This window comes from Sinocyclocheilus rhinocerous, unplaced genomic scaffold (genome assembly GCF_001515625.1).
Source record: "Sinocyclocheilus rhinocerous isolate Xijiao unplaced genomic scaffold, SAMN03320098_v1.1 scaffold2012, whole genome shotgun sequence".
NCBI lineage: Eukaryota > Metazoa > Chordata > Actinopteri > Cypriniformes > Cyprinidae > Sinocyclocheilus > Sinocyclocheilus rhinocerous.
The window spans coordinates 423,263-436,877 of NW_015650320.1; the positions used below are offsets into that span (position 1 = coordinate 423,263).

At 37.7% G+C, this 13,615-nt stretch overlaps 1 protein-coding gene across 1 annotated transcript in view; it reads right to left on the bottom strand.

Moving 5' to 3' along the window:
- LOC107711612 (laminin subunit alpha-2) overlaps positions 1–13,615 on the bottom strand; it is a gene marked incomplete at its 5' end in the record, with an annotated part of 124,775 nt that overhangs the window by 93,888 nt on the left and 17,272 nt on the right. The window contains 4 exon segments of the mRNA XM_016516614.1: positions 1,470–1,581; positions 2,951–3,162; positions 6,146–6,160; positions 7,599–7,664. Of these exon segments, the coding sequence (XP_016372100.1) occupies positions 1,470–1,581; positions 2,951–3,162; positions 6,146–6,160; positions 7,599–7,664 (405 nt within the window).

Here is a 13,615-nt window from a genome sequence, read left to right on the forward strand (position 1 = left end):
CACACACACACACACACACACACACACACACACACACACACACACACACACACAGGCCCTGAAACAAACTAGATATTCAGCCCACTGCTACTACAATTTGATCAGGGTTTGTCTCGGAGGTGCATGAGGAGCATCTGACAGTAGGTATGTCAGACAGTCCACTGGGATGCTGTTTACAGTTTTTTCCAATTGCTAACACACAATTTTTCAAACTAGTCTGGTTTTATCAAAAAACTTAACACAATTCACAAAACCACACACCCCACACTGAGCAGCTATGATAAACACCTCTGGGGAACAACAGTGTCTGGATTTACCAGTTTACCAGGAGAACCCTTGAAGACAGAGTCCCGTTTGAGATAAGATAAACTCGCAATCCAGTGACAGAACTGGACCGTTCATTATATTCCACTCCATTTATATCTGTGAAATAACCCATTTTCGCTTTGGATGAACAGAAATTTTAAAACACATTTTTTTGCTAGTAGAGTGCTGTATGACGTATTTTTGGAGGCCAAAACCTGGAAATGAGTTGGACTGTAGTGCTGAAGTCAATGGGTTTTTGGCTGAAATAAGGTCTGTGGTGAACGCAAGCTCAAGATATTTTCACGTTTTATTCTACAACATAAAATACATCAGTAATAACCCCTTGTGATTTTTTAAAGCTTTTACTTGTCTTGAAAAATGCGGTTGATAACAAGTGTCTAAATGGCACTACAGAGTTTGTCGGAGACATTAAACGTCAAACCAAACAGGAAAACTCATCTAGCCTTGCTGTGTTTATAATCGCGCTCTTGAAAACTATTTTAACTTTCGGGGAAAATAGAAAGAGTTGTTAAAGCTTAACGCTGATGTTGAAGTCATGTGACCGCAGTGTAGTTTGTTTATATCCTATGCTTAGCTTTTTACTTCTGACGATTGCATTTAGGCTTCAAAATTCATGAAAGTTATGCTGATTTGTGAAGATTATCATTATGAGCAAAACCTGTAATAATCATAAACTTGTTTTGGTGAAAGAGCTTATTTTCTGCATTGATTCAAAAGCCAATGGAAAAATCCTATTGGGTTTTTGTGGACGTACAGGTTGACCTACACAACTACTGCAGTGCTCTCTCTAATGACTTCATTTCAAATAAACCCATGTTTATTTTACATGGTGATCAAACAGTCTCTTTTCCGGCCTTCTGAATATTCTTCACATTTCTCTTTGTGTTCCACAAAAATCATTAACATCATTACAAGAGTGAGTAAATGATGAGAGGAGGTTTGGTTTAACCATCTAAAGTGTCGTCTGAAAGATTTCTTTTCAGACTTTCTCAGCTCTTCCTGAGGATAACGAAGTCACGGTCTGAGCTTTACCTACAATCATTATCAGCTTTCAGAGAAGGGTCTAACTTCTTCTGTGTCAGACATCAGAGTGTCTCCTGTTCATTTCTACTTTGTTATTTGTAACTGTTTTTCATGCTTACCTCACAGGAAGTGCCATCATATCCGAAAGGACACTGGCACACCTCCACAGCGCGGGCCTGAACGCCACTGCCAGAGCCTTCAGCAGCCACACTCATGCTCACACGGCCCAACCTGAGACAGAGAGAGAGAGAGACAGAGAGAGAGAGAGAGAGAGAGAGAGAGAGAGAGAGCGAGAGACCACCCTTGCCATGCTTATTAAAGAATAAATGATGCCCAGTTCATGGATGATTTGTTTTATTGACTTCAGTTCAGATCCAGTTCACAAAACCAGTCTGAATGATTTGTTCACAAACTGAACTGATCCAGTTCTTGAGTTTGACTCTGTGATGTGCTCTCAATAGCTGATTAGTGAAGGAAGACATTTTGGTCAGTTTGAGATACAAAGCATCATATGACTCCAGAAGCTTTGGAATATAGTTGTATGAATCACTCTAATAATAATATGTTTATGGTGCTTTTATGATGTGTTTTGGGGTGTCCAGGCCATATTCTTTGTAACTGCATAGAAAAGAAAAACCAGAACACAATTTCAAAAATTTAGTTCAAAAACATTTTAAAATGTCTCCTTTTATGATCCATAGAAAGTCATTCAGGTTTGAAATGACACAAGGGTGAGTAATTAAAGGCCCAATATGTAATTTTCGCCGCTGGAGGGCGCGTATTCAAAATAAACAAAGAGACAAAGGTGTAGTTTGATGACTGTGACAATAAGTTATTTAATAAGTTTGTTTTTTTAATAAGTTATGTTGTTTGTGGTCCTTCCACAAGTGGCACGAATTTCATCTGAGACTGCTCTGTCTTCTTGCCCTTCCCATTCCTCTTCCTCTTCCATGTTGTCGTCCTCCTCCTCCTCCTTCTTCTCCTTCTCTTCCTCTTTCTCCTCTTCCTCACCGTACTCCTCCTCCACCTCCTACTCTTCCTTTTCCTTCAGTTCTTCCTCCACTCCCTCCTCCTCCTCCTCCTCCTCCTCTCTGGTGTCCTCGACCTCTTCCTTCACGTCTCTCTGGATCCATTGTTTCAAACCTGAATGAGCTGACTTTGGCCCCTTTATCTATCCATCGATGGTTCTGATTGGTGTGTGATCAATTTTGACTCCTAGTGCTTCCACTTGGGTAATTGTGTGCTAATTGAGCTCAAACTGTGCTGACTTGAGTGAACAATATCGAATGCTAGTGCTTTCTAAATGACCACATGGTGTAAGCACTGAGAAATGTAGGGATTTGTGTGTAGAGTTATGTGTAAATATATATAGATCTTGCATGCTGCTTGAGAAGCAGCTTCTGTGTTGCCTTCACAGTCAACAGACAAATGAAGAAAATGTTTAGAATTCTAATTTATGATAAATTATTTGCATTCTGGATGGAACCAATCTGTGCTCTGGCTCTGGATCACAGTCCAGTAAATGCTGACCTATATGGTATGAGTGTGTGTGTGTGTGTGTGTGTGTGTGTGTGTGTGAGCCTGCAGGACTGCAGTGTACCTGTAGATGGCGCTGTGTTCCTGAGCGAAGGAGGCCCGGAGCAGCAGACGCTCAATGTTGTTGAGGACGCTGTGGAAGTCTCTCTTACTGACGGGCAGTCCTGACGCGTGATGCAGAAAGCTTTCAGGCAGGAGATCTATCCTGCGCTCAGCTGTGGAGAACGGATACACCGCGACCCCAGAGCTGCTGTCAATCATCCTCAGCCCGCCGCCCTGAAGAAAGAGGAACACATCAAGCCTTCCTCCTGTCCGTTATCACATCAGGTGCAAAACTGCTGTCGTTTAGTAAATTACACACTGGCTAAAGAACAAAGAAACAGTAAACATGTTTACATGGCTATGCACTTAGCTTAACAATTTGTCCCTATAATTGAGTTAATAACAAAACCATGTAGTCTATTATGATTAATCAGCTTAATAATCAGCTTTATATACAAGAAGTCTTTGTATGTTCTCAAATTAAGTAACTGTGTATGTGTGTGGGTTTACTTAGTCAAGTTTGACTCCACATATGAGCTAATATTACAAAACCTCACATGCAGGAACATCTCCATTTGGAAAAAAAAAACAATTCATAAATAATATAATGTGTGTGTGTGTGTGTGTGTAATAACATTACATTCTAAAATTAAATTCTAAAAAAATAATTATTTATTTATTTATTTTTAATGCCATTAGGGTTACTCAATATAAACATAGTCACAAAAAACAGTAGAAGTGATACATGTATGTCTTCATTTAGGTAGCTCAGTACAGTGTGTGTGTGCGTGTGTGTGTGTGTAGAATAGGGTGATTTATGAAGAGACGTGATGAGTGTATAAAGGATGAGAGAGATTGTTTTGATGGAAGGAGGAATATTTTCAGGAAATGATGTCTAATAAATCGTGATGAATTGTGCAAGTGTGTGTGTGTGTGTGTGTGTGTTATGTGTGTGCATGCATTGATGCAATAACAGGTAACCCATATATCTCCGCTCTGACATTGTGAGCGGACTCATCCTAGAGCATTATGGGATGGGATTCATTCGGCTCGTTTATTTACCACCCCACCACACTGACTGCTGCGAAAATCTGGCTTTATTGACATGCACAAGCACAAACACACACACACACACACAAACACCGCTAGAAGATTGAGGATTTATGGGAGCTGGACTCTCTATTTGCACAGATTTAATGAGGTATGCACATGCAAAACAGGGCTTAACGAACAATAATTACCTGTCATACACACATGAGCACAGGAGCGCACACACACACACACACACACGCAAACACACACACACACACACTCATGCAGCTTCGTATCACACTAACAGCTTTCAGATCTACAAGGAATGGAAGATTAACACAATGTCAGCATAGGAACTTAAAATCTCTCTCTCATGCGCACACACACACACACACACACACACACACACAGGTTTATTGCATGCAGTAAAATAACAAGACAGGATTTCCCAGAGGAAAATTGGTCGCTCTTTCAGTGCTCAGGAGACCTAATGGAATTTTTTAGATGTTCCTCTTAAAATTCCTTAAGACAATAAAAATAGACACAAGTGAGACAATTGCTGAAATACTCTACAGCACACAGCTATACAAAAAATATGGATACATTTTATTTATTTATTTTTTTCCCCTGCTGGTCACCATATGATCTGACTAAAATGGTCAGAAAGTGTATTTATATTTAATTACATTTGTAATATTCATTATTTATATATAATTTATATGTATAATTAGGCTACCATTTATAATTATAATTAATATCTGAACCAGTTTTATTTAGGTGCCATTAATATACTTTTTTTTTTTTTTTTTTACATTTTTTTGTTAATATTTTGAATTAGATTTTATTTCTGTATTCTCTGTTTTCACTTAAATTTGTGTAATTCTGTGTTTTTGTCATTTCTATTAGCTTTTTAAATGTCTATATAGTTTTTATGACATTTTATTTATTAGTTTATTTAGTTTGAGTTATTTCAGCACTATAAGTTAAACTAAATGAAAATGTGAAATGTTGCCTTGGCAACTAGCTGAAATAAAATACGTTTATTTTATTTTGTTTTATTTCCGGTAATATTTTTTTATTTCAAATAAATATTTTTTATGGTTTTAGTTTTAGTTAACTATAATAATCCTGTCATAATTATTCCAGTCAGGTGTTTGAAGGTTGGTTGAAGCTGTACTCTGCAGGACCGGAGCTCAATAACCCCGATTTAGATGTGGCTGAGAAAGCATTCAGCCAAAAAAATTCTTTAACGCAACGCAACATGAATAAACCAAATATTAGGAGAGTGCTTTTCTACCAGACTAAATAAAGGAGAATATGGCGTTTGTCAGCAGACACAAATTACACAAACAGGTATGCGAATGCAGACTCAAGCATGCTTTTACACACATGCAGACGTAAACGCTCCTGCGAGCTTGTGAAAAGGCTCACGCAAACATAAACACAGCTGCGCGACACCACAAACACATGCATTCACACTCACAAACAAACATGCTCACAGACATAAACAGCTGCACTTCTGGACGAAACCGAGACGGCCACGCTGTGCTCTGGGACGCACACACATGGCGGGACCGATGAGGCGAGGTGTCAGTGTAACGGGAATGGGCTCAAATAATGTGACCTCTGGGTAGAGGTGAGGTCATTTAGCCTCGAACACACGGGTGCAGTACAAACCGCGCGACTCAGACTCTCTCATGTGCTGCATTTCAAAGCATCCGAAGCCTAAATCGAATATTGTAAAGCCTTCTTTTATGCTAGGACATATTCTTCACAAAATGCATTTATTTGATGGTGTCGGCATATTAATTCCCCACATTTTAGTATCTTTGTTTTGCTGTTTTTTTGCATATGATGTCCAGTATGGTTTTGGCCCTTTCCTCTGGGCATTTCTACTCAAGATTACAGTACATGGATTGAATGTTTATGCAAACAGCATATGTAAATTTTTTATGTTGTTTACATTTTTTAACAAAAGAGTTCAATTAAAAATATAGCTGCAAGCAGCAATTATGTGGCCAAGCAGTTGCAGGTATACGGTAAGTTAACCATGATCCAAAGAACACAAGGACAGCAAAACATTTTTGAGGTTATCAGCAGTTTTAACCCTAATTTACATCTCTGTCCCACAAAGTTTACAGTAAGGACCCTCGGGACAATCCTAAAGTCACCTATTAATGTTCACTTCAATAAGTAAATCCTTGGATCAGGTCTCACAATGGCTTACTAAATCATGTTTGCATCTGAATGTCAAGAAATCTCTGAGCATGTTTTTTACAGAAAGGGTAAAGTTTGATGTTAAAGCAGAAGTACATGTCCAAGGACAGAAATTAATTTAAATATTTTTCTGAATAATAATTGATTCTCAGCTTTCTTTTAAAGGTGAGAAAGTGGTTAATACAGTGAAATTTAATTTAGCCAATTTTAGGTTCATTAGAAACAGCTTAACTTAAGAGGCTGAAATGTTATTCATGAAAGCTATGATTCTACCACATATACTACTTGGACACAAGCATGCACGTCTGATCTTAAGCCTGTTGAAACTGTGTATAAGCAAGCTCTTATGAATCGGATAAAAAGCCAAAGAGTTTCCATTATGGTGGTATTTTAGTTTATGTATTCTTTTTTTGAGCTGGTAACACTAGATCAAATTAGCTGATTTATTGTTGGTTTTTAAGATTCTTAATGATTTTGCATCATATATGTGACCCTGGAGCACAAAAGCAGTCTTAAGTCGCTGGGGTATATTTGTAGCAATAGCCAAAAATACATTGTATGGGTCAAAATTATCGATTTTTCTTTTATACTAAAAATCATTAGGATATTAAGTAAAGATCATGTCCCATGAAGATATTTTGAAAGTTTCCTACCGTAAATATACCAAAACGTAATTTTTGATTAGTAATATGCATTGCTAAGAACTTCATTTGAACAACTTTAAAGATGATTTTCTCAATATTTAGATTTTTTTGCACCCTCAGATTCCAGATTTTCAAATAGTTGTATCTCAGCCAAATATTGTCCTATCCTAACAAACCATACATCAATGGAAAGCTTATTTATTCAGATTTCAGATGAGGTATAAATCTCAATTTTAGAAAATTGACACTTATGACTGGTTTTGTGGTCCAGGGTCACATATAATGAATGTTTGTGGCAGGTTTTGTAGTCTCTGTCGCTCCTGCAGATGCGCTTCATCCCATCGTTTCTCCTCCACTCAGAGTTTATTGTCGAGTCGAGGCTTTAACGCCAGCGTCAGTCGAGCCGATCGAAAGCGCATAGCAACGCTTCTGTCACGATCTTTCTTAAGCGTTGGTCTTTGGGTTTTCTCAGCGGTGTGGAGGAGTAAATCAGCTGTCAGAAAGGAACACAAGAGCACAAAAAAAAACAAACATAGCTTTAGTCAGTTGTCATTTGTCTTTAAAAGAATCATGACTGGAATAGATTCTCAATAGAATTAAAATATATAAAAAGTCAGTGGTTTTTCTAAAATAAAATAAAAAATAAAATAAAATAAAATAAATAATTAATTAAGTCAATTTCATTCATTTGATTTCATTTAAACTTCAACATGCCCTGGGACTACAGACGAAAATGAGCTGGCCTGGGTAAATCTGGCACATTTTGATGATGCGAACAGGGTCGTCTTTGCTCTCTGTGTCATAAGAGAGCGAATACACCAGCCGGCCTCCGTATGCCAAGAGCTGCAGATGCAAACACACACAAACAGCAGCAAGGGTCAGCAACTGTGTCTGTTTTCAAGAAAAGGTCGAAAACAAGTTCAAAATGCAGTGATTATTGATGAAGCCCCCTTCCACCCCCACCCCACACACACACATCTCTGCCCTTCTGAACAAAGCCGAGCAATGTGAGTGCATTCTCAGTCAATTATTGAGAAATGTTATGCTGCAGGGCAAATCAGCGCGGTTAAATCAGACCAGCACACTGGGGGAGGAACTGGAGCTCCACTGGGGAGAACAACACTTCACCTTGTGTTTTCTGCATCCAATGCTGGCTTTTTATACACACACACACACGCCCACTCACGCATACATACTCCTACACGCTCCTACACTTCAAATCTCTCAAGACAGGCTTGGGTTTTACTGCAGCAGTCTGTGAGTTCGAGGTCAGAGCACATCTCTCCAACACACCAGACTCATACGGCATTCACATCCAAACCAAACATCAACACGTCTCGCTCGTCCCACTTTTATATGTTCTGACTGCTCATGTCTAAAGGAAACAGAAAAGACATTTGTCTCCGGACCAACACGTGAAAAAACGATTGATTTTTCAGCACTGCGGCTGTCCGGCAAGCCTGAAATGACATTTGGGCAAATCGCCCAAGAAATGTCTTATTTCACGCCAAAATTATGTTTGGCTTACATAAAATGAAGCCTTATTCAAAGACCATTAAGTTTGAGACATTATTTTCATGGCAATTAAGCTCATTTCCTCCCAATTACTTTAATGCAAGTAATTCACATATGTGACCCTGAACCACAAAACCAGTCATAAGGGTACATTTTTTAAATTGAGATTTATACAAAATAGTCTTTCCATTGATGTATGGTTTGTTAGGATAGGACAATATTCGGCCGAGATACAACTATTTGAAAATCTGGAATCTGAGGGTGCAAAAAAATCTAAATATTGAGAAAATCATCTTTAAAGTTGTCCAAATGAAGTTCTTAGCAATGCATATTACTCACCAAAAAATAAGTTTTGATATATTTACGATAAGAAATATACAAAATATCTTCATGGAACATGATCTTTACTTAATATCCTAATGATTTTTGGCTTAAAAGAAAAATCGATAATTTTGACCCATACAATGTATTTTTGGCTATTGCTACAAATATACCCCAGCGACTTAAGACTTCTTTTGTGCTCCAGGGTCACATATATACATGGGTTGGACAAAATAATGTGAACACCTAGGAAATATGAAAAGTTGAATTATTAAGGTGTTTCACCACATTGGCCTGTAATACAGCACCCAACCCTCTTAGAGTAGATTCATACACATTTTGAATGGTCTCCAGGTGAATGTTGTCTATCAGAACATCTACTAGTTGCTTCAGAGATGTTGAAGGAGGTGGTCTGATAATATTCAAGTCAAGTGACACGTCTGGCCAGGGCAGATGTTGAAGTTCATCTTGTGCTCTAATTCTCCGGGTTTTATGATCACAACACAGGTTGAACAAAATAATGTGAACACCTGGGAAATATGAAAAGTTGAATTATTAAGGTGTTTCACCACATTGGCCTGTAATACAGCACCCAACCCTCTTAGAGTAGATTCATACACATTTTGAATGGTCTCCAGGTGAATGTTGTCTATCAGAACATCTACTAGTTGCTTCAGAGATGTTGAAGGAGGTGGTCTGATAATATTCAAGTCAAGTGACACGTCTGGCCAGGGCAGATGTTGAAGTTCATCTTGTGCTCTAATTCTCCGGGTTTTATGATCACAACACCATATTTTTCACATTTTAGTACTGGTGTCTGTGATTTAAAGTTTTAGCAGTTGCTGCTGCAGGCTTTGTGAAGTTCTCTGTGCTTGGTTTTTGTGGAAACAGGGTCTTCAAGGTGAAAATTGAGGTTTGCTGCCACTTTACAGCAGTAGTTCTGTGTTGTTTGGACACAATCCTTCTTAGTTATTCACTTTCTGTTTTCACCCACTATTCTACTACACTGATATAGTCTTGCCATGCTTTGTGTTCGCAGTCATAATCATAAATACTGTTGTTCTGAAAACACCAAACAACTGGGCCATTAAGGTTACAGATGTCCCTGCTTCCATGATTTGTCCCTTATAGAAGTCATTTATTTCACACATGGCTTCTACTAGACTGTTTTACGAACTAGACAATACAGACATTGAAAAAAAAAAGTAAATGATAATTGCAACCTTGTTTATTTATTTATTTATTCACTGTAGCCTACACAAATGAAATTAGCCCTATAATAATGGAAGTTCACACTATTTTTATTACTTTCAGCCTGAGCTCCAGTTTCGTGTTCAATGACATTTAGCTTATGTGTTCCTCTTTTCCTCTGTTATAGTCATTAGTTTGCTAATTATCATCATCACTTGTGTCTAGTTTAGTTGCCAATTAGCTAATCACCCTTGTGTATTTTAGCCTTCTTGAGTAAGGGTATATGTTTACATGACAACGTTGCACTAAAAACAGAAAAGTTGTGAAAAGTTTCACATACAGATTACAACACTGTCAAAGCGATCCCCGTTCACATTTTTTGTGAACCGTGTTTATGTTGTCTACACAGAGATGATAACAATATAGTTTTCAAATCTTACACTTTAAAATTAGTTTTGAACGGCCAAAATGCAAAGTTTTTTGTTTTTAGTTAAAAATGGTGTAGTGTAAACACTATACACATTATACATTAGACATTACATTAGACATTAGACATTTTAGGTATATAATCTGACTACATTTTGATTACTTTTAGACTACTATTGTTTATCACATTGACTTAAATAGGATAATCTTGTACCATATTGATATAAAAATGCAGAGAGAAAGAAATATTTGCTGTTATTAATAACATGAAGTGCATTAAACATTACATTACATCAAAGTTTCCCAAACTATGTTTGTGAGATTAATGTTTTGCGAGTTTAATGAAAAGCTAATAATTAATTAAATCATAAAAATGTAAAATTAAAATAAATAATTTAAAATATTTTAAAAAATCATTTAATATATAAAATATGTTTTATTTGTTTACCTGCATGTAATGTGACCATTAACCAACGTCAGAACATACTTCATTATTAACTTAAAATCTCAGGGGTAGCTACTTCAAGTAAATATATTAAGTGAAAGAGGTTCGGCATTAAAAAAAAAATTCCTGCTTAATGCCTGAATCCCTGCTTTACTTGGAAATAAGAAATGTGAATTTGTGCATTTTAATGTGATTGAAAGACAAAAGCCTGCCAAAGACATAGTAATACATGGTTAAATAACCAACTGAATGATAATTCAAATAAAAATGAATGTGTCCAGTAATTTATGCAATGTTGAAACATTTCATAAACATGAAATGAGTTTTGTAAATCCAGTGGTCAAAAACAAAAAAGCTCTTCAGGGTTACAACTGCAGGTTACCACTTTTAATGCAATGCCATGGCTGTGTCTCATTTCGAAGGCTGCCTCTGAAGGAAGCGTATACGGAGTGTCATCAAACCCAGAATTAAACGAGTCGGCCTTCGTAGGACGGGCGGAAAAGGAAACAGGAAGTATCACGTTGCTATGCCAACACATTTATAGAGTCATTAATTTCATAAAACTAAATGTACAAATCAATTTATTATAAGATTATTGTCTCCGTTTCTACAGTTAACAATATGAAAGCGACCCCTAAATGTACAATACCAGAGGATTAAACAAATTAACAATTTCTCGCCTTGCTAGCAAAGTTAAAAATCACTCAACACTTGTAATCCTGTTTACCACATCTACCAACTGAGGTAATACAGTTTAAAAAAGAAGAACTAGAAAATAATTACATTTTACATTTAATACTTACATTTTTTTACATTTACATCTTCACTTGTGTGTAACGTTACATCAAAGTCCCTTTAAGGGTATTCTACAGTCTTTGTTTACATCTGCCGGCGCCGCCATTTAAAAAAAAAAAAAATGTTTACAGTGACGCAAAGAATTGTGGGTTATCTGTAGCAGCGAAGGATACACCTCATGCATCCTCCGAATTCCTGTGAAAGAAGGTTGCATTCGAAGGTCGCATTTGGAGTGTCCTACTTGCTTTTCTAAAACGAGACAGCCTCGATGACGTATGCAGCCTTCGAATGCCACCTCCAGAGGGCGCAGCCTTCGAAATGAGACACAGCTTCTGTTACTGGATCACAGCTGAAGGGCAGGAACAAGCACTGCTTCCCGTTATCAATCGAGCTCTTGTGATGTCATGGCAACCACTTCAGCTCAGTCAGTCCTGAGTGTTCAAGAATGAATCATGCTCGGGTAGTCACCTCAAACCACATGTTTATTAACCGACTTGTTTAATCATTTAATATGAATGTAATAACATGCACTTGCCATTATATGGTCTACAAAAGTACCGTATTGACCCGAATATAAGACGATGTTTTTTTCTTGGAAATACATCTGAAAAAACGCGGTCGTCTTATATTCGGGCCAATACGGTACTATGGTGGTACCAGATGACAATGCTACAGACTGTCCCATATACCATGGTATTTACATTATACTCAATGTTATTTCAAAGAATACTAAGAAAGAAAACAAGGTACTGCCAACAAAACAATGGCATTGCCACGGAACCATTTTATCATTTGTTAGTGAGAGTTTAGATTGCAAAGAAACCACAAATTAAAACCCAAATACTAAGACTGAGCATGAACAAATGCAGACTAAATGGGAAAAATGAAGGGAGAGAGTGAAAATTAACTCTGGCACATCTTACAGGAAATGAGAAACAGACCGTCCGCTGGGCGCCTTCAAACTAAAGTCAAGCAACTCCAGAACATTCTGCCCTCCAACCTCTGCTGTAACCCCTCTCTCCATGAAATCAGCCCCGCTGACCTCTGCTCCTCCCGCCGCGTCTCACCACGTTCACTTTAAAGTCAAGCAGGGAGCAGTATGGGCCTGATATGGACCAGAGCCCACCTACAGAGACACAAACACACAGACGAAGCTCCACAAACAAAGTGCGGTTTGTTTGTGTTGTGCTTGTGACAACCAGTTCAAAAGGCAACGCACATCTGGACAGATGCAATCAGAGGAGCAGCACATAAACACACACAGGCACATCATACCATGTGTGAACACCAGTGACCGCTAAAACTCGAGGCAAATATGTTGAGACCAGACGGGCGGAAATGCTTTCTGTACAAATTCTGTAAGCACCATAAAACCAGTGAGGAGAATATTTCTAACATGTTTGTAAGATGTTTGTGTCTCTGATTGTAGTGACATCAGTCTGTCCTTGAAGCTGTTCCTCTTCTAACTGCTGATGTTTACGTGATCAGATACTATATCCACAACATTACACCACCTCAAGTGCCTTATTGCTTTTATAAAAAAAAAAAACACTTACTACATGATACAAATATTAACAGTTGCTATGCAAATAAAATTACGTCAGCTATGCTCTGGAATGATATGGTGGACAGGTCAAAGATGTTAGATTATACATACAGTATACTCACATAAGGCAATATACTGCATACTATAGAAAACAGCCAAATCAACTATATCAGCTATAGCAAATCTCAACTGTGTGATTGTTTATATCAATGCAAAATGTAAACTATATTATCACACAGACAGCTTTATGTATTTAACCTTGAATATATATGCATATCCACCTTATATATGCCATATTTAATATATATATATATATCTGTCTGTCTGTCTGTCTGTTTATCTGTCCGTCTGTCTGTCTATCTGTCTGTCCGTCCGTCTGTCTGTCTGTTTATCTGTCTGTCTGTCTGTCTGTCCATCTATCTGTCTGTCTGTCTATCTGTCCAACTATCTGTCTGTCTGCCTATCTGTCCGTCTATCTGTCTGTCTGTCTGTCTGTCTGTCTGTCCGTCTATCTGTCTGTCTGTCTGTCTGTCCATCTATCTTTCTGTCTGTCTA